General features: G+C 42.4%; 1 protein-coding gene across 3 annotated transcripts in view; it reads left to right on the top strand.

Annotated features, from left to right (window-relative positions):
- EBF2 (EBF transcription factor 2) overlaps nucleotides 1–27,605 on the top strand; it is a 223,231-nt gene that overhangs the window by 161,265 nt on the left and 34,361 nt on the right. For all 3 annotated transcript variants that reach the window (XM_081516491.1, XM_081516501.1, XM_081516510.1), the window contains 3 exons: nucleotides 13,000–13,117; nucleotides 14,669–14,799; nucleotides 15,721–15,847. In XM_081516491.1, the coding sequence (XP_081372617.1) occupies nucleotides 13,000–13,117; nucleotides 14,669–14,799; nucleotides 15,721–15,847 (376 nt within the window). The remainder of the gene's footprint in view (nucleotides 1–12,999; nucleotides 13,118–14,668; nucleotides 14,800–15,720; nucleotides 15,848–27,605) is intronic.

The following is a 27,605-nucleotide window of genomic DNA, read 5'->3' as shown; positions in this document are numbered from 1 at the left end:
CCCATGTGTTCACCCCTCTGCCTGGGAAGCCTTAACTCCTCTCCAATCTGTGACTTCTGCTTATTTTTCAAGACTATACCTGTCACCTCTTCATTGAGGCACTTTTTAAAATAAATTTATTTTATTGAAATATAGTTGATTATAATGTTGTTAGTTTTTGCTGTAGAGCAGTGTTTCAGATATGTGTGTGTGTGTGTGTGTGTGTTAGTTGTTCAGTTGTGTCCGACTCTTCAAAACCCCAGGGACTGTAGCCACCAGGTTCCTCTGGCCATGGAATTCACCAGGCAAGAATACTGGAGTGAAGAAGAAGAACAACAACAAAAAAATTAAATTAAAAAAAAAGACTGCAGTGGGTAGCCATTCCCTTCTCCATGGAATTTTCCCAACCCCAGAACTGAACCTGTGCCTCTTGCATTGCAGGAGATTCTTTACCACTGAGCCACCAGAGAGCTCCCCATTCAGTATACAAACATACATACATACATACATACATACATATATATATACATATATATATATATGTATATATATATGCTTTTCATATTCTTTTCCATTGCAGGTTTTTTTTTTTTTTGGTTGCACTGGGTTTTTGTTGTGGCTGGCACTCAGGCTTAGTTGCTCTGAGGCACATGGGATTACAATTCCCTGACCAGGGATCCAACCTGAGGCCCCTGCATTGGAAGGTAAATTCGTAATCACTGGACCACCAGGGAAGTCCCTCCATTACAGTTTATCACAGGATATTGAATATAGTTCCCTGTGCTATACAGTTGGATCTTGTTTTTGATCCATCCTATTTGTAATAGTTTGCATCTGCTAAGCCCAAACTCCCAATTCATCCCCCTCCCCCACAGTGAGGCACTTTTGGGCTTTTCCTGGTAGACCTGTTGGTTCTTGCTTCTGTGCCAACATACTTTTCTACAAGCTTCTACTAATGCCGTTGATCACACTGCCTTGCAATTATTATTTGTCTGAGAGGCTATGTGCTGCTTGAGGGTAATCGGCATGTTTTATTTATTTTTCTCCCCAATGCTAGTCACTCTTTGGAGCTCCAAAAATGGTCATTAAATGAATTTTAAGAGAAAGAAAGAAAGAAAAGGGAGGAAGGAGCAGAGGAAGGAAAAAAAAGAAAAGGGCCCCCAAAGGATATCGAAATCCATGGACCATGAAGGCAGAAAATCACTTCCGCCCTCCTTGAAATGGAACAATTAGGTGAAACACGCAGATTAACAGCTCGGTGAAGGAAAGGTAAAGAAATTTATGTCTAGTTTAAGCTGACAGGCCTGTTAAGACATAATGAACTCCATTCTTTATTTCTCCGAATGGTGAGTGGAGAGTGGGCAGCTGGAAAACCCAGAAGAAAAATCAAGCCATTTTCTTGGAAGACTCAGGCATGTTGTCATTTTCCACATTCAAGTCCTAAAACACAGTAGAAGTTGACAACAATCAGGGCTTTTGTTGCCAATTCACTCTCATAGACAGGCTGCCTGGTTCTGCTCCAAGTCATAGTGAAAACACAGATGCCCTCTTTCATTGATTCATTCACCCAACCAATGCTGTTGAGGAAATTCTATGTGCCTGATACTATCCTAGGTGCCGGAAGGACATGTGTGTGTGTTTGGTCGATAAGTCATGTCTATTTCTTTTGCAAGCCCATGGACTGTAGCCCTCCAGGCTCTTCTGTCCATGGGATTTCCCAGGCAAGAATACTGGAGTGGGTTGCCATTTCCTTCTCCAGGAGATGTTCCCAACCCAGAGATCAAACTCGCATCTCTTATGTCTCCTGCATTGGCAGGTGGATTCTTTACCACTAGTGCCACTTGGGAAGAACTTCCCATCATATGGGCAGCACCAACTGGTACATTACTTATTTTGGAGTTGGTAGCCAGTTCCTTGGATCTCCAACTCCAGAATCATTTAAAATGAATCCCTTTCTTCCCACTTGTAGCTTTATTAATGGGATAAAGATTCTTACTGTCATTTGCTGAATTTTTCTGGGTGACTCTCGAATGTCTCAAGTTCACTCCTACATTGTGCTTAGCTGCTCAGTCGTGTCTGACTCTTTGCGACCCTGTGGACTGGGTCCTACCGGGGCTACCAGCCAGGCTCCTCTGTCCATAGGGATTCTCCAGGCAAGAATACTGGAGTGGGTTGCCATTTTCTTCCAGGGGATCTTCCCACCCCAGGGATCGAACCCAGGTCTCCCACACTACAAGCGGATTCTTTACCATCTGAGCCACCAGGGAAGCCCCTACCCCTACATTATTCCCTTTTTAATAATAGAAGAGGCCCACCAAAGTAATCATTTTCTTATATAGCTATATCAGGGAGAGAACAGAGATACATATACAGGTCTTGCCATCCCTTGCTTCAAGAGGTAAGAGGTCAAAACTTGTGGGTGGGGGCATACATTTCAGGTGAAAGAAAAGTCATGGCCTTCCTGATGGCTCAGTGGTAAAGAATCTGCCTGCCAACTCAGGAGATGTGGGTTTGATCGCTCAGCTGGAAAGATCGCACATGCTGCGAAGCAACTAAGCCTGTGCACCACATCTGCTGAGCCTGTTCTCTAGAGCTTTGGAACCACAACTACTGAAGTCCTCTTGCCCCAGAGTCCACGCTCCACAACAAGAGAAGCCACGGCAGTGAGAAGTCTGAATACCAAAACCCTGCTCGCCACAAGCAGAGAAAAGCCTGCATAGCAACAAAGACCCACCGAAGTAAAAAATAAATGAAAGTATTTTTTAAAAAAAGAAAGAAGTCATGTCTGGGCCCAAATTGGGAAAGATATCAGGGCTGAATTTATGCCTGTCTGGTTCTGGGAATCTGTACACAACCCCGGGCCTGTTGGAAGGACCCTTACTGGGGGGTTCCTGGAGGAGCTGGGGAAGGGTTGGTGCTTTGTCAGGACATGCTGTGCAGGTCTGGTAGACCTCTGAGAAAGAGAGCAGGAATGCATGGTGGTCAGAAGACACTATAGTCTTCTCCATCAGCACGGAGAATGGAAGTGAGGCGTGTGAGGGCGGACTGACATCACTGGAATAGCTGGATCATCTGGGAAGCCTAGAGCCTGTGACTGCAACATGCTGGATGCACCCACCACATAGGAACAATGGGGAAGTTCGCATGGATAGATGGCAGAGACCCTTAGTCCGCACAGCTGGGCGGCGGCCATTCATCTATTTGACTGATCGACATGAGAGCAAAGGGCAGGGCTGCTCATGTCTTGGAACAGGGCCAGACTCCATCCAACAAACCCGTATGATTTCCTAAACCCCAGTTCTTATATAAAACCTTTTCATAGCACCACCATCTATTTTTCTTAAGTAAAAAAATGGTGAATGTTTCGCTCACACCCGTGGAAGAGGGAAACCAGAGTTTAAATTAACTCCAAATGGTAAAAATTTAATACAGCGCCAGCTGCCTGCAGGTTTCTTCAGTTCAAAATCTCTCAGAGCAGGAGCCACCCCAGCTGCTCTGTGATCTCACCCACCATGGGAAGGCTGCGGGGCTACCGAGCCACACTTTTCAAGTACATAATGAAAACCACTTGACTTACGGCCTCTCTGATCAACAGGTGAGTCCATTATCTGGTGGGAGAACAAACAAGAGAGTCCAAGTTAAGAAAGAATAATTATCTATTTGGAGTCAGGGGGAAAAAAAACCCCACCACCTCTGAGGGTTCAGGGATCTTTTGCTCAGCCTAATGCTTTAAGCTTAGGGAAAGCTTGCTGTGGGTTACTTCAAGCTCTTGTCTGTGGGACATACCTGTCCACCCCTCATCCCCTGCTTTTGATATCTCAAATGGGGACAGGAATTAGGGTTTAAGAGTTTTGACCAGTTCACATAAGAAATGGGTTTTGAATTATTTGTGGGAGAAAATGGAGAGAAACAAAAGCAGGTTGTTGCCTCTAATAACTCTTGGGAAATTCCATGTCAGACTTGAGCTGTGCTGTGCTTAGTTGCTCTGTTGTGTCTGACTCTACGACCCCATGGACTGTAGCCTGCCAGGCTCCTCTGTCCACGGGATTTCCCACGCAAGAATACTGGAGTGGGTTGCCATTTCCTTCTCCAGGGGATCTTCCCAACATATTAAGAGACTCAAATTTGGGCACTAAAACCAACCCTTGAACATATTCCAGGACCATCAGATGCAAAACTTCTTGGAAAGGAAAGTTTTCTTAGTTTTGCAGTAAGAGTGCATAGATTCTTAAGCTGCTCATGGAGCCTATGTGTTCCTGGATTTTGATGGATAACAGGTGATTCACAAGGTCCCTGAGGACAGCATTTGGGGAAAAAGGCTGGCCCAGCCAAATCAAGAACTGCATCGAATGTGTTAAGGCTCCTCTGTGGCCCTCAAAATGTTTGCCAGTGAAACACTGCCCTTGACCATAACCATCCCACTTGGCGTACCTTTCAGATGGGAAAAGCAATGACTTCGATGAAATATAATGAGGTGAGGTGGATGTAGCAAGTATCAATATCTCTGGCCTTTGGGATGAAGGGAAATTTAGTTGTAAAGCAGGTTAACAACCTTCGGGCTTCCTGATGACCTAAAAGGCAGGTTGAGGACTTCATTGGTGGTGCAGTGGATAAGAATCTACTGCCAAAGTAGGGACACGGGTTTGATCCCTGGTCTGGAAAGATCCCACATGCTGCGGAGCAACTAAGCCTGTGCATCACAACTACTGAGTCTGCACACCCTAGAGCCCATGAGCCACAACTACTGAGCCTTCGTGCTGCAACTACTGAAGCCCACCTGCCAAGATCCTGTGTTTCATGGAGAGAAGCCCAAGCACCACAACTAGAAAGAGCCCCTGCTTTCCACAACTAGAGAAAGCCCAAGTGCAGCAATGAAGACTCAGCACAGCCTAAAGTAAATAAATAAATAAAGCAGTGTGTAGATGTCAAAAAAAAAGAAAGAAAAAAAATGTTTAAAAAACTGCCACTTGATTTCTGTACATATTCAACTGTTTTGTTTTGTTTTGTTTACAAGCAAGCCCTAGAAGGTGTCCATCCTAAGCCAAGTTTGCCAAAATATGCCAGCAGAAATGTTCTTTGGCATATTGCCCCACTTAATGCCAATTAGAATTTTTTTTTGCCAGAATAATTGTTTCAGCAACCTTGAATTGCATAACAAGTTTTTCAACTCTTCAAGGCCCGTCTCAGCTCTCATTTCCTTGATGAAAATGTTGGTTACTGCCTTCAGTACAGGTTAATTTTCTTACCTTTGGACTCCTAGAGGATGCAGTGGCCACACAATTCAGTCCTCAATTATGTGTTACCATATAGTAATACCTCCTGATTACGTGTAGTGTAAGTTCTTTTTTTTTTTTTTTTTTTTTTAAATATTTATTTATTTGGCTACGCTGAGTCTTAGTTGCAGCCTGTGGGATCTTTGTTTCCCAACCAGAGATCGAACCCAGGCTCCTTGCTTTGGGAACTTGGAGTCTCAGCCACTGGGCCACGGGGCAGTCCCAGTGTGGCATTTGTTCTGCTTTATTGGCTGAAAGCTTCCCTGGTGGCTGAGATGGTAAAGAATCTGCCTGCAATGCAGGAGACCTGGGTTCAACCCCTAGGTCGGGAAGATTCCCTGGGGAAGGGAATGGCTACCCACTCCAGTATTCTTGTCTGCAGAATTCCATTGACAGTGGAGCCTCGCAGGCTCCATGGGGTCACAAAGAGTTGGACATGACTGAGCAACTGACACATACGGATCAACTGCATCGTAAGCACTGTGAGGCGGTGACAGTGTTTTCTGTAGGCCTGCATTGCATGTGGCACAGTACCTGGAAGGTCACAAAATGCCTCTGACTCATTGAAACACAGAGCTGTCTGGTGACTTCAGAAAGTATCTTCTCGGTACTTAGGTCATGAATGCCATGGCCCCCCTCCCTGGCTGTGAGCAACTCCAGAACGCCCCACATCTGTCTCAACAGCAATCAACTTGGCGTTCTCTCGATTGCTACTTGATACTCAACTGAACAGAAAATGTAGCCTCGGGGAATATGAAACAACAGCAATTGCTAAGAATTCTGGGAATTCCTTAAAAAAAAAAAAAAGATGACAGAATCCATACTTACAGGGTATGTAGGTGTTTAAAGGTAATTTTGGAGACTCTGGAGTCTAGTAACAAAGAAGAATCCGGGCTTTAAATCTGGCTTGAAAATATGATGTGTGCCAAGAATAAAAGGTAGAGGGAAACAACTTGCAGTAGCCAATTTGTTTGTTCTTTGCCTGGGTTGAATTATGGAGGCTTAGACAAAATTGTTTCTTCAGATTCCCCTGGTCGAACGTGAGAATTCGCCAGGGTATAAAAACATCAATGGAGTATTTCTTCTCACAGTGTGGACTCCCAAATCTGATTGCCCACCACAACCAGAAGCTTGTCTTGATTTTCTCTGTCCCTTTAATGGTCTCTGTGTCTCTTTCCTCCTTCCACAGGTGGAAAATAAAATCCCACATAATAGTTATGCTTTGGGAAAGCTGAAATAACATATAGAGCAACTGAACAGTTATAAGGGAAAAGCACATCATGAATTTAATTCCATTTCCAGATGTAAAATGTCATAAAGAATTTTTTTCCATACTTGGCAAAATAACAGGAATTTTTGAGGCCATTTTATTTAGCTTGGTGGGTGCATGTTTATAAGTAGGTATCAGAGCCTTCCACATCGAGTGGGCTATCAATGCTACATACTGTAACTTTACAGAGATTAAACTACCATAGGCCCCCACCTTCAGCTACAAGGTACATGTTGTTGTTATTATTGTTCAGTTGCTAAGTCATGTCTGACTCTTTGCGACCCCATGAACTGTAGCCCGCCAGGCTCCTCTGTCCATGCCCTCATTGAAATGGAGGGGAAATGTGTCTGACTAATGGTAGAATTGGGTGTATTTTCAAAGCCAGAGCTCTGATCCATTCGGGGAGGTTTCCAGCCAACGTGATGATTCTCCAGTGACTTACAGAGATAGACACTGGGTTTCTCGTCTGTTTCAAAGAGCAGACCAGTTAATCATTCCACACATTTTTCATTTTGACTTCTCTTTTTCTTTTACCCTCTTGTGTGAGACTTAGGGTCTTTGTAGGAACACCTGGGTATGAGCTGAGAACGCTTGGCTGGGAATAGGATTCAAGCTGATCTCTGACTCAACTCAATCATACAGTTACAGGGTTTTGAGAAGCATAGATTTTTTTTTTTAAGTGTGATGTTCCAAAAACCCATAGACATTTCAGAGTGAGGTGTAAAAATAACTCTCATTGTGACCCCATGGACTGCAGCCCGCCAGGCTCCTCTGTCCATGGGATTTTTTTCAGGCAGGTATACTGGAGTGGGTTGCCATTTCCTCTTCCAGGGGGTCTTCCTCATCTAGGGATCGAACTGGGTCTTTTGAGTCTCCTGCATTGCCAGGTGGGTTCTGCACCACCTGGGAGTCCCCAAAATAACCCAAGGGTGGGAGTAGATCAGGGTGGTAAAAATCCTCCTGTCACATGATAGCATTTCTGATACCAAAGGAATAGCTCCTCTATTGGAAAACTGGTTGTACAGGCAGATTAACAGATGTGTCCACCAAAAGGGTAACTCCCACCATGGCCTTTTATAGGCAGGAAGGAGCTCTTTACAACTCAGCTCCTGCTTTGCATAAATTATTAGAGTGGGGGTCATGGGATTGTCCTTGGGTGATGAGAAGGAAAATATAATGTGAGAAAGCCATCCATTTTCTTGAGGACTTTGAGTGGACTGCTAACACAGTTATAGCTTTTGTTCTTACATTATTTTTTTTTTTTAAGGGGTGACACAAACGTTTTACTGATGTTTCCATTTCTGTATATTCAGCTAAAACTCCCATTTAAGTGGATGATTCAAAATGGAATCTGTTCTGTCACTGCACCAACTGCTCCAGTTGGTTCCTATTTATTGATCTGGTCTCACCAAAAATGAGAGATGGCACTAAGCAAAAATGAGGAATGGAAAAATGTGGAAAGCTACTCTTGTTTAAAAAAATGAAAGTGATTTCTGTTGATCCCTATTTCTCTTTCTCAGCACCCTGACTGAAAGCAACTGAGTCATAAATGATATTTGTGTGAATGTTGCTGTTTAGTCACTAAGTCGTGTCTGACACTTTTGCAACCTCATGGACCGTAGCCTGCCCGGCCCCTCTGTCCATGGGATTTCCCTGGCAAGAATACTGGAGTGAGTTGCTGTTTCCTTCTCCAGGGGATCTTCCCAACCCAGGGCTCGAATCCGAGTCTCCTGCATTGGCAGGCAGGTTCTTTACCACCGAGCCACCCAGGAAAACCGTTTGCGTGACCATCATTAGTTATTGTTTATGTGTTGAGTTGAAGCATGCCATTGGAGGACAGCCATCACCTACAATGCTTAGTTTTCAGATCTGCAGGCCTTCCTACTGGAGCTTTGAGTTGAAATACAGATACACTGACTCTGAGAAACAAATGAAAGCTGTCACCAGTGTCAACAGCAAAAGCCAAGGGTCCATCCCACACAAATTATGGACATCCGTATTTCTAATTGTCATCCTTTTGGACCGTGCCAGTGAAACAGCAATGCCAAGAAAGTCTGAGAGTTTTAGAAAAACCAGGTATCAGGTTTAGATGATAGGAGACATTGACGAGACCGAGAAGTCCTTTTTGAAGGCATACTCTCCATATATTTGTTGAAATACTCGAGATTTTCTAGTTTCAGGTACCTCCTAATGGCACACTTTGTCAATACTCCACTTGCTACTTCTAAGACAGATCAGTTTATGATCTTAGAAGAACAAGTGGTATGGATGATTCCAGGATCAGAAGAGCATTGGCAAAGATGCCTACAAATAGTTAACAAGGTAATGGTAAGAAATGTTGACCTTGATTTGTTTGGCTAAGATGTAAAGATTTTTGAAGGTCAAAGGTGTCCTTGTGTAGTGTTTTGGAGTCTAACTGTGTCTGACCCTCTAACATTAAGCTGCTGTGGCCTGCAGTTTTGAAGAGTGAAGCAAACCAGGGGGAAAGGGAGAAGGGGGAGAGAACAGGAAATGGAGTGAGGTGTTTCAGGAAGTTGTCAGGGGTTGACTGATTGATTCCAGATGGGAAAGGTCAGCCTTCGTGACCCAGGAAATACTCACTGGGGGAAAGAAGTTGGCTTGTGGAAGGGGAAGGCCTGGGAGGGAGACGATGCTGGAATGCACAGTCCACTTCCTTCAGTCTTCAAACATTCAGAAACTTTAACTTCTCTGAATAGAATAATATCAGTGTTGTCATCGTTCATCAGAAAACAGTGAAGGAAGTTAAATTGGAAGCTTTGAGTGTACCAAATGTATCTTCGCCTCCCTCATGTATTTTGTTCTTTCAGAAGGAGAATGAATGCATGGAAAAGTCAGTATTTGTGTGTGTCTCCACATAAAAGAACAACAACCATTCCTTAAAAGAAAAAAAAAGAACAACAACCAGATATGTCTGGTTTCACATGATGGAGTTTGTGTATTAAATCCTTTACATTTTGCAAATTCAGTTAAATTGGCAGCCCTTCCTAGATACCTCACTGTCTTAAGATATTTGGAATATTAAAAACGGGGACTTGCCTCGTATCGATATATATACAGCCACACGCACATACATTTGGACATAATTTAAAATCTTGTAATAAATTTTGCAGACACTGAAATAATTCAGGTTAATTCCCTTGCTGTCAGGAGAGGCCAGCGCTAGCCAGCAAGAGATTAAAATTTATTTCCATTGTTAATAGAAAATAATGAAGTGCATCTGAACCATCAGGGTATGTCATTCGGGAAATGTTCTCTTTGGAACTGAGTCTCACTCCACCCAAATGGACAATGATGAAATCAGCTGGCTCAAGAAAGCCCCATATTTTGTGGCAGGAATGCACAAGGAGCATGAACGTACAGTATAACAAGGAGCCTGTGGAATGAATTAAAGCGGTCTCAAGGAGAACGCTCTTCATGTCCACATAATCCTCACCTGGGCTGGGGTTCCCCTGCTTGTGCCCAGCACAGCTCATTAGCAGTGAAAGCCTGAAGCACCTTCTGTTTTTTTTTTTTTTTTTCTCCCATGGATTAGAGCAATGTCCATTCATGCACACAATTTATAAAATTGATCCGATTCCTCATTTTTTCCCTCCACCTTCTATTATTTTCAGAGGGTAGATAGAGACAGAGGTGGTTGTTTTCAGCCTTCATGCTCATCTTAACTCTGGGAACCAGGAGACCCTCGGCTCCTCCTTCCCTTTGACTGCGATGCCACTCTCTGCTCTGCTGAGAGGCCCTGTAAGAGTATGTGCTTTATGTCCTGGCAGAAAGTGATGCAGGTCTCTGCCTTATGGTGGCCACTGCATGATAGGAACTTTCTGTAAGGCCTTTCCCCAGACCCTTAATATGTTAACAAGGACACAATTGAAAACAGACTTGGAGCTAGACGGCTGCATCCCTGAATTGTGAGCAATTACACTGATAGTAATTTTCTGAATGACTATGGAGGCTCCTTTAAGTTCATTCTGATTTCACAGTGAGCAGGGACATGAAACAGGTAGTGAATTCACTAGTAGAGGAGCTGAAGTGTGGGAGACACACTCGTCGACTAGGAACACATCGTTCTGTGGTCTTAGAGTCTCCGAGGCCTGATGTAATAATACCTGATACATAGCAGACACTCAGTGACTGCGTCTGTGTTAAAAACTGCAGCCCACTGTGTCCGTGTAAAAACTCCTGAATGCCGCTGTCATGCTCATGGCACCAGGCTAGGTGACATAATTTGTGGGCTCATAGTTTTAAGGGTTCTTCCAAATCCTTATTATATTACAATATATATAAAATTTTTTTACTTCATTGTACATCAGAAACTAACACAATATTGCAAGAAACTATACTTCAATTAAAAAAAATAAAAGATGCCATCTGAAATCCTATTTGAGGTTAAAAAAAAATCAGGAGAGTATTACTTTGGAAAAATGTATTGGGTAGGATGGACTGAAAGGAGGCCTAAATAACTTTCTGGGGAGACAGAAATGTTTTATATTGTGATATGTGGATTACCTGGGTATATCCATTTATCAAAATTGTACAGTAATTACATGTAAATTTCACTTAAAAAAAAGGAGATTCATTATGTTTATTTTGTTCATTTGACATAATTCATGGTAACGAGATGTGACGTGCCATTGAGTGAATCTTGTTTTGTATTAATATAAAATATTACCTCTTATGAGGTAAGGCAAGGTCCAGGTTTGTCCCCTCTTTATTTAATGAGTAAGGAAGTGTGTGCTAAGTTGCTTCAGTTGTGTCCAACTCTTTGTGACCCTGTTAACTGTAGCCTGCTAAGCTCCTCTGTCCATGGGATTCTCCAGGCAAGAATATTGGAGTGGGTTGCCATGCCCTTCTCCAGGGGATCTTCCTGACCCAGGGATTGAACCTGGGTCTCCTGTGTCTCAGGCATTACAGGCAAACTCTTCAAGGGTGGCCAAAAAATTCCAAGTAGAGTATCAGTGAGTTTAATTTGGGAGTGGACATATCTATTCAATGCCTTTCCTCAGGTCTATACATATACTTGAGTATGTATATAAGAAGTTCCTTTCTCAAACAAAAAAATTGCCACATGTAACTAACAAGTGACTCACCTTCTTGGGTCAGTAAGTAGGTGGTGGATATGCCCAAGTCCATGCATTTCTGCTGTGTTTTCCCACTGCTCCAGCCTTGACTGATCACCACCTCTTTGAACTTCCCTTGCACCTTCCCTTCCTGCGGCACACACATAGAACTCAGTCCGACCTCATTCTATGTGCTGCTTGTTTCACTTGTTCTCCATGCTCCTCCAGCCTGAAAGTAAGCTCTTTGAGGGTAGGGACCATGCCTTGTAACATGTGGGGTTAATTCCCCCTACTGGAGCCTTCTCTTGCCCCAGAGCTTAGACTATTGGAGGCCTCCGTGAGTAAAGTCCTCTGTCCTGTTGACTGGTCAAACAAGGCGGGAGTGAGGCCACGAGGATGGAAACTCATGCCTGAATGTTTTACATGTATTTTCTCATTTTATTCTTCTTTTATCTCATTCAACCCTCAAGATAGGCAATGTTGTGTATGTTTTACATACTAGGGAAGTGGAGATCCAAAAAGGTTAAATAACCCATCTATACAGTCCATGGAATTCTCCAGGTCAGAATACTAGAGTGGGTTGCCATACCCTTCTCCAGGGGATCTTCCCAACCTAGGGATTGAACCCAGGTCTCCCACATTGCAGACAGATTCTTTACTGTCTGAGCCACCAGGGAAGCCCAAGTAATCCATCAGAGGTTCTCAATTAGGAAGGAGCAGGCGTGAGATTTGGGTTCAGTTCTCTCTGACTGCAAATCCACACCCTTCCATTATGCCTCACCCATCTCTTCCCTTTCATCTGGTTAGATACTAAACGTCCTACATTTTCAACGCTGAATTCCGCAACTTTACCTTCTCACCCAAAGTCTGAGCATCTCAGTCGCTGCTCTCTGGTGTGGCAGAAACCAGATACAACTCAGGCAGTACATGCATGCCTAGCACTACTTTAGCACACGTCAGATGTTCAAGAACCCACTCCTGAGAAATGACCTCCCAGCTGGCGTTTCCATCTTAGCTTCCCGATCAGACATAATCAGCTCCTTGTTGTGACTCCAGCCCGAGGGTCACCTGGGAATGATGGTCCAAGTCCTTTGATTGAGGTGAAGTTTCTAGAATCCATGGGCAGATCACCAACTTCCTCACTTCCTCACCTGGGCATAGTTTGAGCACAAATAGGTGACAACACATGGGTGAAGGGTGGCCTCTTTTTCCGTAATGCTCTGCCATTGTTACAGGAGGAGGAGAACCCATTCAGATGCCAAGAGCATGGCTCGTCCCTAAGTTCTGGTCCATCTCTCATTAGCCACACAGAAGTCTGACAAACCAATTTTGTGACTTTTATGACTTACTGAGAAATTAACTCAACCCCCTCCCCCCCATCCTTTTTCCTCGAAATCTGCAGGTCGTATTGTCAACAACAGTGAATGTGGATGGACATGTGCTGGCTGTTTCCGACAACATGTTTGTTCACAACAACTCGAAGCATGGACGGAGGGCCAGAAGGCTGGACCCGTCGGAAGGTAGGGCTGTGCTTTCCGGAGGGGCTGAGGCTGGCAGACAAATGACGCTCTTCACAAATTTTTCCTGGTTTGAATTTGAAATTGATGTCTCTGAGTGGGAGTGGAGAATGTCCGCAAGACTGTGTGGATTTTAAAATGAAGCTGTAAACATTGACTTCTGCCTGCTCTGTTATGACCCCCACGCATCTCCCAGCCAATGTTCAGGCCCTTGCAACTCTCTGGCTCTTTCATTCAGTTCTGTCAGTTTTTCTTTCTCTCTCTTTTTTTTTTTTTTTTTGCTAGATGGGCATTTCAGGCAAATGTAGTGCTATGACATCTTAGTTAAACAGGAACATTACCATGCCAGACATGTATGAATAAGTGTCAGATGTGCGCTTAAACAGATTGTGGGCAAAACAAAACAATGTGCAGAATGAAACTGACACTAATTGATTTTTGTTTGCTTGGACAAGAAAAAATCATGGTCTGCTCTGGGTAATTTTTCCAAGTGCATTAAAGTAATTAGGAATACTGGTAACAGTTAAACTTCAAGTTGTCCAAAAAATTAAAGTATATCAAGGAAGATAACTGACAAACCTAAGCAAATCCCATCCAAGTTCTTTTTTGTGCACGCTCCCCAACTCATTGGTGTAAGAAGCTTTTATAATACAGAATGAGTGGTTAAGTGAGGCTTCTATTTTTGTGTATTGTCTTGCTGTATACTGCCCACCAGCCCCCATCCCAACTCAGCCCTTAAAATGTGTCTTGTATCATTTCAAATAGGAATTAATGAACTGAAAGAAAATGATTGAATCAGTAAAGAATTTGGAGTGGTGTTAATTCTCCCGCAGCGGGCACTGAAAGGGGAGAAGAAAATCCCAGGGTTCAGAACTAGGAACCCATCCAGTTTCTTTTGACTGATTGGATGTGATTGACTGGCTGTTCAAAGGGGGCTCATGTTTTTGGAGTCCTGCCAAAGTTCTCCTCCACCTTTGACCCTGTCAGCTCTGGAAATGGAGTGATGGATTGACTTTAGTTATGGCCTGAAAACCATATTGGGTTCCTGTTGGGATGTAAAGTCCAGAGGCCTCGAACATATGGAAGAAGGGAGAGAAAATCCTTCCTACAAAGTTAGGAGTGATTAGAAATTGTCTCTTGATACAGCCAGGAAAAAAAAAAAAGTCTTCAACTATGGTAGATTTTACTTTCTCCTTCTTTCTCTAGCACATTAACAGACCTTGTAAATCTTAACATCTTGGGGCAGAGGAGGTGGGGAGAGAAAAGGGATTTACACATTTCCAGTGTGATCAACTTATAAAATATGGGGAAAAACAACAGAGTTTTAAAAACACCCTTTGCACAATTAGCTAAGTGTTTTCATATATAGTGGTCAACTCATTAGGCTTTAATGACCTGGTGAAAACCAACAACCAATTAGGGAATGATGGCAAGTCAGCAAAGCTCAACTTGAACTTCTTAGATAACCAAGAGCTTTCAAGAGCAGTCAGTCCCCAAACTCCAAACTTCAACCACCAAAAGACAGACTTGACTTTTTCTTTCCTATCTTTTTAGCGACTCCATGCATCAAAGCCATTAGCCCAAGTGAAGGCTGGACCACTGGAGGAGCCATGGTCATCATTATTGGGGACAACTTCTTTGATGGCCTCCAAGTGGTGTTTGGGACCATGCTTGTATGGAGTGAGGTAGGCAAAGAAAACTCACTTCCCTGATTTCCTTTGTTTTGATCTGCAGAAACTAGTAATTCTACAATGTCAGCAACATGAACACACACACACACACACACACACACAATTGAGTACCTATTATAAGTGGGGCACCAGGATTAAAAGACATCTAAGCCACAATTTCCTGCAGGCATGGATTCCTTAAAAAGAAATATTCAGTGTAATAAGTATTGTTTATAATTGTGAAAAATTAGAAATTGGCTAGACATTGGGTACTAGGAGAATGGTTAAATAAATGATGAAGTATCATCATTTACTTAAAAATTATATTTGAAAGATTTCTAATGACACAGGAAAAGGGAACATGCTTACACTATAATGCTAAATGAAAAAAAAATCAGGACAACAGTATCTATGGATGTAAAATGTAATTATATAACATATCCTTAGAAAAGTACTGGAAATGTGCCAAAGATGAATAATAGCAGTCTCTGGGTTATACAATGGTAACATTTTTTAATTTTTCTCTGGTTTCCAATTTTTCTACTGTGATGAGAAAAAAACAAGACAAGTTACAAAAAGATATATAACAGTGCTAAGTTGGATATGAAAATTGCCAAATCAATCTGTGAGGTCATGGCAGTGAAGGAATTGGGGGAGGGAATGACTACAGGAGTGGGGGTTAGGTGGACACAGGAGGTGGGGGGATACTTGAGCTGGGCTAATGGGAAGGGAAGGATAGACAGGTTGGGTTGAAAGGTAATTCCAGGGTGAGAGACAGAAACACTTGAGACACAGGGACAGGGTGTTCATGGCACGTGGTGCACCATGAGTGCACCAGTTTGCCCTGGGAGACAGCAGTGGACGATGCTTCTGTGTTCAGTATATCTGTGATAATGTATAATAAATACTTTATTTCCCTGCCTGTTCATTCCTCAGCTAATAACTCCTCATGCCATCAGAGTGCAGACTCCTCCTCGGCACATCCCGGGGGTCGTAGAAGTGACATTGTCTTATAAATCCAAACAGTTCTGCAAAGGAGCTCCAGGGAGGTTCATTTACACAGGTGGGTAAGAAAATTATTCCAAGGGAGACTGGTTCCTGGTTCACTTTTGCTCTGGTTCCTAGTCTATCCACTTTATAATCATTCTAACTTTTATAGGTCTTTCTACTGGTGTGGCAAGAGTGGACTGGGTCATAGGCATTGAAAGGGGATGTGTTGATCTAATTTTGTGTTTTATGTAAGCAGTTTCTACACAGTCTGGGAAATGGTCATGGCAGCTCATTTCAGGATTCCATCCTTATGAATTTAACTCAGCTGGAACCATGCTAGCATAGACTTTTATCCAAACAAATCAGATAAAATATTTGACAGAGTTGCTGGCTATAATGAAATTTTCTTGAAAAGGATTCAAGAAAGTTGCCTAATGATGCTGCAGAGGGATTCAAATTATATTAAAACTTTATGAAAGTAGAAATGATCTAATTGGTTCACTATTTATTGAACGCCTACATTGTATCTACTACTTTTTTCCAGGTGGAAGGTACAATAACATAGAAGACATGGTCCCTATTTGGAAATTTAGAAACTATTGGAGAAGGCAACAGAGCAGCTGGTGAATTAAGAGTGTTCAAAATGTTTAGTATTTCCAAAGAATGGAATATGAATTTCACAAAAAGGGAGTTTACTATGAACTAGAGTAGAGGGATGGGGTTCAAGGAGGAGATGATACTGAAGACCATTTTTAAGGATGGGAGGATTTGGATAGGCAAAGAGAAAAAGGAAGCGTGTTCCTCCTATGGGAGTCTTTAGTGCAAAGACGCAGAGGATGAGGTGAGTTCATGTCTGGAGGAGAGAAAAAGCTGGTTCAACAGCTGTGGGGATCCATTAGATGGAACTTAGACTTGAACTTAGCTAGGCATGGCAGGAGAGGAAACCTGAGTTAGTTGGGGAACAGCTGAGGGCAGGGAGACCCATGAGAATATTGTTGTTTAGTCCCTAAGTCGTGTCTGACTCTTTTGTGACCCCATCGACTGTAGCCCGTCAGGCTCCTCTGTCTATGGGATTCTCCAGGCAAAGAATACTGGAGTGGGTTGCCATTTCCTCCTCCAGGGGATCTTCCTGACCCTGGGATTGAACTTGCATTTTGTGCATTGGCAGACAGATTCTTTACCACTGAGCCACCAGGGAAGTCCTAATATTGTTACTCTGAACTAAAAAATAAGAGGTATAGGGAAATAAGTATAGAAATCAAGAAAATATATCAGACCTATTATAAATTTCTAATAATATTATTTTATAGTGTTTTCTTCCTCATTTGGACTTAGCCTCCTATTATTATTTAAGCATAAATTGTCTGATTAGCAACCAATTAGGCATAGAAGGAAAAGGATGATTTTAGGTATATGTTTAACATTTTGTCATTGAGTTTTCTCTCTTGAGATAGGCATGTCTTGGTTGGGTTACTTTTTTGTGGAACTATTCTATTGCAGTTGCAATAAAATATTTACTATTCAACTCCCAAAGGGATACAGCTTTTTCAGTCATTCAAATGAACATTTATTACATGCCTACCATGGACTAGCACAGCTCTAGGCTTCGGGATATAAAAATGGGCAAGATAAAGCCCCCCATCTTAATAAACCTTGCATACTATGGGCAGAGACGGTCAACACAGAACATACATGATATAATTTCAGACAGTGATAAGGAAGGGATAGAGAATGAGGGAGGGTCTCTCTGAGAAAGGAACATTGAGCAGAGATGTGTACTGAAGTGAAGTGAAGTGAAGTCTCTCAGTCGTGTCCGACCCTTTGCGACCCCATGGACTGTAGCCTGCCCGGCTCCTCCATCCATGGGATTTTCCAGGCAAGAATACTGGAGCGGGTTGCCATTTCCTTCTCCAGGGGATCTTCCAGACCCAGGGATCGTATACAGGTCTCCTGCATTGCAGGCAGACTCTTTTACCATCTGAGCCACCAGAGAATCCCAAGATATGTATCGCAGGTGTGGAAATCTGTCCCCACCCCCCTTATCTTTTTGCCCTCCTCTCCTGTCCATTCACATTTCCTCTGTCCCTAGGCCTCTTCAGGGTTGTGTTTTCTGTGTGGTTCACCATTGTTAGCTAGAATAGCACCTGGCAGTCAATCGGTTGGGGGCAAATGTCTCAGACAGAGAAAAGATCTGAGAGGCAGGGATAAGCCTGGCATCATTGGGGGAGAGCAAGAATGCCAGTGTGGCTGGAGTGGAGTCAATGGGAGATGAGGTGGGAAAGGCAGGTAGGACAAGGGGTTTGTATGGGAAAACTTTGAGGATGCCAAACAAGGGCGTAGTCAGCATCCAGATGGGATTTATAGCCACTGGGCTGGATGAGAGGCCGTGGAAGGGAGTATAGCTACAAGATGGAAGAGGTCTAAAGATGGCAGGTGAATCAGAAGCGCTAAGTGTAGGGCTCAGGAAAACAAGGAGGAGCCTGTGAAGGACACAGAAATGGAGTGGTCAGTGGGTAGGAGGAAACAGGAGCTTGGACTGTCCCTGGAGTCAGGTGAGGAATGGGTTTCACTTCACACATAGAGTTCTGCTTTCTCAAATGCACCCACTGTAATATGGATGACAGGTCTGCCCTATAAGGTGATAGGTAGGATGAATGAAAACTGCATTGCAATTAATCTTCAATTCTCTTCCGAAGTAACAAACAAGCAATACTCAGTGGGGCTATAGATGTTTGGAGCCAGGTGTTGTGTGCATATATGTTTACATGTGCATATATGTGTGTCTGTGTAAATGTATAAAGTTCCTTCAAAAGCAGAGGTTCTCATCCTTGGCCGCGCTTTAATGCATCAACGCTCAGGCTGGATCCCAGACTAATTAAATCTGAAGTTCTGAAGATAGGACCCAGGTAACCATGTAATCTATATATTCAATAAACAAACATCAGCTCTAAATTATCGCTCAAGGCACAAAGTCAGTAATATCAGTATTCCTCTAGCAGCTTACAGTTCTAGATAGAGAGAGAGACACTTGTAGATTATAATAATCACGCTGAGTCCTAAAAGAGATATAAATGCAAAAGGGGCTATAGGAACACTGAGCAGGGGTGGCTCACTTTGGGAAACCAAGGAAGGCTTTCTGGAGGAGCTGATCATAGAGTGACATTTCAAAAGTAAAGAAGAAACTTGCCAGACAGAATAGAGGAGCCTAAATGATTCACAGATCATGGAAAACACAGTGCCTGGTTTAAAAAAAAGAAAAGGAGCCCACAGACTAGTAAAGATAATAGATTTTGTTACCTGTAAATCTAAGAATTTTAAAGATAATAAGACAGCAAAGAACACTGGATCAAACTCCATCTGTTGCAGATAAGAAAGCTAAGACCCAGGGAAAAATGACTCAATTCAAGGTGGAGTCAGAACAAGGACTCAGGTCTCTGGCTATCCTGCCTGCTGACTTATGTTTAATAATGCAGTGTTGGCAAGGAGTAGGGTAGCAAGGAGTAGGACACGACTGAAGCGCCTTAACATGCACGCACATCAGCAAATAGTTCTGTTTTCCTGATGTGCTGAGACATGGTTGACTTATTCCTGAAGTAAGTATCAATTGAACATGCCCCACGTTGGTTTATTGTATTTGCTGATTTCCATGGTGCAGGTACTGTCACCAGGGCTGATTTCAAACCACCAATATGACATCAGCTGGCTCACAGCATTCCTGAAAATTCAACAACCTGCTCTCATAAAATGGTACAAGCCAGGTCTAGAACACCTGTGCATGGAAAGCATTTGAAATTGAGAGCAGCTATAGCTTATTATTGAAAAGGTGTATATTATTAATATTATTAATAGTGTTATCATCATGGAGGTTGACTTGAACAAGGAATTACAAATGTGATGAGTGATAGAGGATGCTGGGGATATATATCAGAGGAATCTTAAGCCAATGGAGAAGGTTAAGGACAGTTCAAACATAGGAAACAGTACGTGTAAAGGCCCTGGGGTAGGAAAGAATGTGGGATGTATTTGACGGTAACTGGGAACAGGGAAGAAAAAATGTGAAAGAGAGGTTGGGTTCAAACTGGAAGAGAGGTTGAACCTGCTTGTTTGGCTGCATCCCAAGTGCCATGGGGAGCTATTGGAATAGTTCAAAGCTGGGAGTACCATGATCAGATTTGCCTCTTCAAAGAGCCTTTTGGCTGCAGCAGAGAGAATGGTTTGGAACCTAGGATGGATTCAGGGAGGTCAGTGTGAGGCCAGTGTGGTGGCCCCAGCCAGAAATGATGGCAGCGTGGACTGGAGTGCCTGTGGTGGGGACAGGCAGAAGTGGATGAAATTTAGGAGGTAGCATTGACGGGACTTGATGATTGATTGGATGGGGTGAAGGTTGGGGAAGGAAAGGGAGGGAATGACTCAGGTTTCAGGTTTGAAAAATTGGGTGGGTATAGCTTAGAAAGTGATTTTTAAAAAAGGTATAAAGTGCTGAGGGAGTTCAGAGGAAGGACAAAATACTTCCAGCTGGTGGAGAGGTGGGAAGATTTAATATTGTAAAGATGTCGATTAATGAATAAATTTAACACAATGCCAATCAAAGGACCAACAAAATGTTTGGGGAAAACTTTACAAAAGTTCACCTGCAAAAATAAAGGTGCTAAAATAGGACCCCTCATTTTGAAAAATGAGAGGGCTTTGCCCTACCAGACTTTAAAACCTATGTTAAGTTTCAGTAATTAGAAGAATATGGGATTTTGCAGGAACACATAGAAATGTCATGCAACAGAAGAAAACACTTAAAAATAAACAGTTTTTGTACACACAAGTAGTATAAATACAGAAGTATTTGTATGGGTGAGGAGACATCGCAAGTCAACATGGAAAATATGGAATTTTTAACAAATGGTGTGGGGCCAACTAATTAAGCATTTAAAAAAGGTTATATATCTAATTTCATATCACAAAATGAAGCATACTTGAATTAAATATTTTAATTAAATGTAGGCATTAATTAATTTAAAAAAATGTAGGCATTTCAAAAAATTATTACACTTGAGCCTTGCTAAAAGCTTGAAACCAAAGACAGAAACCACTGAGCATAAATATGTGATTACGTGAAAAGAAAATGTTTGCATGTCTAGGTTTCAGTTATTAAATCGAAAGGATAAGGACAAACTGAAACCATATTTGTTATCTATGACATAATATCCTACATATAAAAATATTCATTTACTTGTTGAGCAGAGTTCATTTTATGTCTACTCTTTGTCAGCCACTATGTTATACATTATGGATAAACAAGTGAATGTTAGAGGTCTTATAAATTAAGGGGGAAAAACTCCCTAAAAGCTAGCAAGGAACATCAGGAGTTAATTCAGGAAGGAATATAATCAAGCAATAAACATGTTTGTAAAAATCCCAACCACATTAATAATCAAATAAAAGCAAATTAAGGCAACTACAGGATAACATTTTTTTTCCTATCAAGGTGGCAAAGATTTTTTTTAAACAAATGAAAATACCTACGTTGACAAAATCAGAAGAAAGTGGCGGTTTTCTAACACACAGTTCTCCACTCTCAGGAGAGTGCTCTGATGGTACTAGCCTTAAAAAAAAATGTATGTACCCTTTAACCCAACAATTCTACTTTTAGGAATATATACTTGGGAAATAATTGAGTTTGCCTGAAGGTTGTTCATTCTGAAGCACTGTTAATAAGCACTGCTGAAGCACTGTTAATAGGAGTGAAAAACTGTAAACAATCATAAATAACAAAACATCCTTATACTGAAAAACATCTTAGATATTAAAAGTAATGCTGTGGGTGCTCAGTCGCTCAGTCGTGTCCAACTCTTTGCAACCCCATGAACTGTAGCCCACCAGGATCTTCTATCCATGGGATTTCCCAGGCAAGAATACTGGAGTGAGTTTCCATTTCCTTCTCCAACAGCAATGCTGTGGATGGATATTTAATTACATGAAAGACATTGGTGATATATTAAAAAAAAAAGCTTAAAAACTGTATGTACAATGTGGTCTCCGGAGATGCAAGAGAGTCGAATTTGATCACTGGGTTGGGAATATTCCCTGGAGAAGGAAATGGCAGCCCACTCCAGTATTCTTGCCTGGAGAATCCCATGGACAAAGGAGCCTGGTGAGCTACAGTCCATGGGGTCACAAAGAGTCAGACACGACTGAGCACACGTGTGCATGCACGTGCACGTGCACACACACACATACCCCAATCATGCTGGACCCTGTTCCAGGCATATTATACTCTAATCTTTTGAGAGGGTCTGAGAATCTGTATTTTAAACAAAGAAATGAGTTTGGGAATGCTGAGTCCTGGTCATCAAGCTGCTGCAGTGACTTCTTGGCTTGTAAAGTATTCGACAACATGGGGCAGTTCTTTTCAGACTGAGTCATTACCCCACAAACACAATAGTATTTACTCATATGTGGAACTTTCTAGAAAGAGACTCCAAAAGCAGGAGGTGGGAAGGAAATGTCCAGCAAACCTCCCCTCCCTCAGGCCCCACCCCACCACTCACATCTTATGGATCATGGCCCAACTGTTGATGGTTTCCGTATCCAAGGACACACCACCACAATAAACCCAAGCCTATTAGATGGGACTTAGCTGGTATAATTCGGCAAAATGCAGTAATCAGCTCCCCACGGTTGTTGCTGCCAAGTACCACATAAACAACATCAGAGCTCTGAAAAACAACACATTTTCTTCACACATGTAGGAAGGTCTATTTTCCTCCAACCACCACGATTTACTGAAGTGCAGCTTGCTGCTGCAGAGTCAAGAGCTCCACACGAGCATCCAGCTCATCAGGAAACGTCCCACTGCCTCTGTCTGCTTTGAGATCTAGAGGTGGTATCAGCCAAGGCTTGTGAGCAGGGAGAGGTCCCCTACTCCACTGGGTGACTTTGCTGCAGAAAACTAGCAGTGCAGAAAAATAATCCTGGTAGGGGCACCCAGTGAGTCCACGGTTACTCGTTTTTCAGGTAACCATGGTTACTTCATCTTAAGGATGCAGGGAGAGGAGGTCTGTAGCAAGGCATCTGAGAATGGAACTCCACTTTGTCATTAAACTTGAGAGAACTTAGCACTTGTGTGGAAGACCATCAGTGACAGAGTTTAGAGGTCTGGATTTGAGTCCGAATTTTATGACAAATCCCCTAACCATTCTTTGCCTTGGTTTTCTTTTTGAAAATTATTTATTTATTTATTTTTGGTTGCACTGGGTCTTTGATAGTTGTGGTGTGCGGGCTTCTTGTTGTGGAGCACGGGCTCTAGGAGCACAGGCTCAGTAGTTGCGGTGCATGGGCTTTAGTTTCCCATAGCATGTGGAATCTTCCTGGACCAGGGATCAAACCCATGTCCCCTGCATTGACAGGTGGATTCTTATCCACTGGACTACCAGGAAAGTCCCTCACCTTAGTTTTCTAACCTAAAAATTGGAAGATATTTATCTCACTGAGAATATGAAATGTAGATATGCAAGTATATTTTGTATAGAAATACACAGATATGAACAAAATTTACTATTGTAAGTGTTTGGCTGTGGGATACATAATTTCTATGATGAGTTCTCTTTGGCTTCCTTCCTCACTGCTGTTTGATAAAGGGTGGATTTTTTGCTGGCTTCCCAGGTGGCTCAGTGGTAGAGAATCCGCCTGCCAATGCAGGAGACACGGGTTCGATCCCTGGGTTGGGAAGATCCCTCGGAGAAGGAAATGGCAACCCACTCCAGTATTCTTGCCTGGAGAATCCCATGGACAGAGGAGCCTGGCGGGCTCCAGCCCATGGGGTCACAAAGAGTCGGACACGACTGAGCAACTAAAAAACAACAGACTTTTTTGCATGTGTTCTCTACTGTAGAAGGTGAATTCTTGAAAGACCCACCATATCATGCCTTTAATATCTGGGTCTGGATTAGAAATCAGCGTTTTTAGGTGACAGAGAAGTGCTCTCTGCAAGTGGTTTGAAGGGAAATGAGTTTTCAAAGGAAGAGCCAATTGGGCCCAGCTGGCTCAGGTGCAGGCCCAAGAACTGCTTCCCAAGGTGTGTGGTTGAATTTAGAAGCTGTCAAAACACCCTGGCTATGGAGACACCCATAGAAACCAAAGAATTCACATTAACTCACCTCCTCCCCAAAACAATCCTTATCTTTTACTGGTTTGCCAAAAAGTTCTTCTGGGTTTTTCCATAAGATATCATGGAAAAATAGCTTATGGAAACACCTGAATGGACTTTTTGGCCAACCCAATACTTTAGCGCAAACAAAGGTATTTGATTACTCTGTTTATTATTTGGGAGCAGGTGTTAATCAACAAGAAAGTAGCCAAATCAAGAAGCAGTTGGGTGGAGAAACAAAAAGCCTAGGTTATTCCACGCCTCCCCCCCCCCAAATCATACCCTCTACAGTCTCCTCCCTGGGGCTGGGCATGGGGTTCCACTGAGCCACACTGCACAGATGTGCACACTGGATTCAGATGTTAATTGCTCACCCACATCACACTTCTTCTTCTTTTTTTTTCCTATAGCATTATCCTGGAAAAAAAATTCTCATTTAAGAAATGAATCTGATTTTTAGTTAAAAATACCCAATTCGGATATCAAAAACTGGCCCGAGTACAATTGTTCCTTGTTTGCACTAGAAACAGGTTGTATGAATAGCCCTCCTGGTAGCCTACAGTTTTACTGAAGTTGCCTCCACCCCCATCGCCTATAAAACTTGGATCCATCATTCAGCTGAGCCTGAGGAATGATGTCTCCGTTGGAAGCCCCAGAATAGGGGGCCGTTGTTTTGCTAGAGACGTCCCAGCCTCTTAATGGCCTGGTGCTCTCAGCTATAATATTCTAAATACATATTACAGAGAGCAGAGCATATTCATAACTGCTCCGTGGTGGCATTTAGATTTACCCTTGAAATTTATCTTTAATTTTTACAGTTGTCTCCTTAACCATGTATATTACTCCCTTCTTCAAACAATCTGTCTTGCTGCTGCAGTTTTTCTTGAAACCAAAGCGTAATTAAATATTAAATTAATATTTCATTTAAAATTAAATATCAGAGGCTTCCATCTAATCTTTCACTTGTGCATTGCTGGTTCTCACCTCGTGTTCTTGTTCCTATATCCACAAAGACAGGTACCACTTCTTAATAATGTGTTCCTATATTATCTTTGCTCTTTTTTTAAAAACTGGTGACACTGAACCTTTGCTACATTGAAACAGATGGATATAGGGAGAGATTTCAGTGTAGGAAAAGTTAAAGACAATTCAACAACCCATGGCTTCAACTCCACCCGTCTCTACTTCTCAAAGAATTTCACTTTCACCAAATAAATAAATAATGGGCTTCCCAGGTAGCTCAGTGGTAAAGAATCTGCCTGCCAGTGCAGGAGATGTAAGAGACTCAGGTTTGATCCCTGGGTCAGGAAAATCCCCTGGAGAAGGAGATGGCAACCCACTCAGGTATTCTTGCCTGGGATATCCTATGGACAGAGGAGCCTGGTGGGCTATAGTCCATGGAGCCGCAAAGAGTCAGACATGACTTAATGATTGAACAATAGCAACAAATAAGTAATAGTCTTAGGATCATAATGTAAGAACTTACAAGGGGTCTTAGAAAACATTTAATCCAACTTTTTGTTTTTGCAGAGAGATAAACCAAAGTCCACCTGCCTTTGAAGGTGGTAGAGTTGGTCAAGGTTAGGAATTAGGGCAGATCCCAGACAAGGGACACCTTTATCTCTATCACACCATCAAATGCTATGAAAAGATTGACCTTGGGAACAGATAGCCTTGAATGTTGGACACCTGAGGAGTAAGGTAGATGATACATGAATGGATGAGAAAATTGGGAGGATTGGGAGCAAGAGAGAGAAACCAAAATCATAGCACAAACAAGGCAGACCTCACATAAATAAACACACAGGTGTGCATGTATGGTAAATCACTTCAGCTGTGTCCAACTGTTTTTGACCCCATGGCCTGTAGCCCTCCAGGCTCCTCTGTCCATGGGATTCTCCAGGCAAGAGTACTGGAGTGGGTTGCCATGCCCTCCTCCAGAGGATCTTCCTGACTCAGGGATCGAACCCGATTTTCTTACGTCTCCTGCACTGGCAGGCAGGTTCTTTACCATTAGTGCCACTTGGGAAGCCTCACAGGAATCAATACATAAGATCAAAGCACTTTGAAGACATATTCACTGAGGGAAGACCATAACAGAGACTTCCTAAAGGGGGCTTGAAGGCAGGGGCTAGTTTGCATACATGTAAATTCCTCCCCAAGCAAGGGTTTTATGCCTTCCTGTCCTGTCAATGGAGAGTAACTGTCTTAGACCAGGACCATATGGAGAGGTATTCTTTTTATTTTTTTAAACTTTTAATTTTATATTGGGGGTATAGCTGATTAACAATGTTATAACAGTTTCAGGTGAACAGTAAAGGGACATAGTGATACATAATCATGAATCCATTCTCCCCCAAACTCCCCTCCCATCCAGGCCGCCACATAACAGTGAACAGAGTTCCATGTGCTATCCAGTAGGTCCTTGTTGGTTATCCATGGAGAGATGTTCCTCAAGCATGTTTTCTCCTGTGCCTGCATCTCAAAATCCATTTTCTGATCTGGTACTCGCCTGGCAGCCACATTACATAGATTTGAGGTTTCTTGAGCAGGATTCTTTTTCCATTGCTTTCTTTAATTCTTGGAGAAGGTTGAAATTTAGAGTCAGGGCTGGAAGGATCCTCTAATTCTGTGGCCTGGACTCCTCAGGGGCCCATGGGCTCTGTGATGAAAGTGAAAACCCTCTGCTGCAGATGGATGCACACAGATGCAGACAGACAACTAGGCTCAGACTTTCTAGATTTTTGTCAGCCTCTTATTGGCCATCTGCAGGCTCCATGATGATCCTAGGTGCCAACTGAAGACTTACTAATGAAGAAAGCTACAACTGAGATCAACATGCCAGAGTCACAGCCCGACAGAGTACTCAGATCTCCTCACCCCCTCATTTTACTTGTCTCCTCTCAAATTTCTGCAAAGGAACTCGATCAGCCCTTGCTATTGCCATCTTGGTGGTCAGTACTTCTGTTGGTCAAAGGCAGAAATGACCAGCTGCCTGCAAAGTCAATGCTATCTTTATTGAGGGTAGACCAGAACTCTAACCAGGAGTCCCCTTTCCATGTTGGCCATGGAAAGAACCTCTATTTCTGGGAAACAGAAGTAGAGGCAAAAACTGGGGTAAGCATTATCTGCTCTCCATGCCTCCTCTTAAGGAAAAAAACAATCATATATAGAATTTATCCATCTCACTAACCCTTTGGGAAAATTAATATTGAGCAACAGCCAGTTTTTTTTTTAAAATGAGTGGTTCCCAGTAGATATTTTTAGTTAAATACTATTTACTTTTAAAAGAAACCCTTCGCACATTGCTTATGGTTTATATCTATTCATTGGGTCAAAGATATGTAAGCAACCTCATATATTATACCCGCAATCAAAATGAGAAATGACACACAAGATCCAAGCTCTCAGGAGAAATATTATGAAATCTCAAGGTATTGATGAAAGTTTTTCCAAGGCTGATCCAAATGGGATTTAGATTCTGTGGCAGTTGAAATGTGTATTATTAAACTCCTTAAGCAAACCCGAATGACTCCCAGTGGAGGATTAAGACATTCTATGTATAGCAAAGACGAAATTCTCATGTCTGAGTTTTCTCTATTGAATTCCCCCTTGATTAGCTTCTGTAATATTTAACTTCATGCCATGCCATAATTATTTAATAAAAGGTAAATATAAATTATATTTCAGT

This window comes from Giraffa tippelskirchi, chromosome 1, assembly GCF_054371585.1.
Source record: "Giraffa tippelskirchi isolate mGirTip1 chromosome 1, T2T-mGirTip1v1.2.pri, whole genome shotgun sequence".
Lineage (NCBI taxonomy): Eukaryota > Metazoa > Chordata > Mammalia > Artiodactyla > Giraffidae > Giraffa > Giraffa tippelskirchi.
The sequence above is the reverse complement of the archived record's forward strand: the minus strand, read 5'-3'. Positions and strand labels throughout refer to the sequence as shown.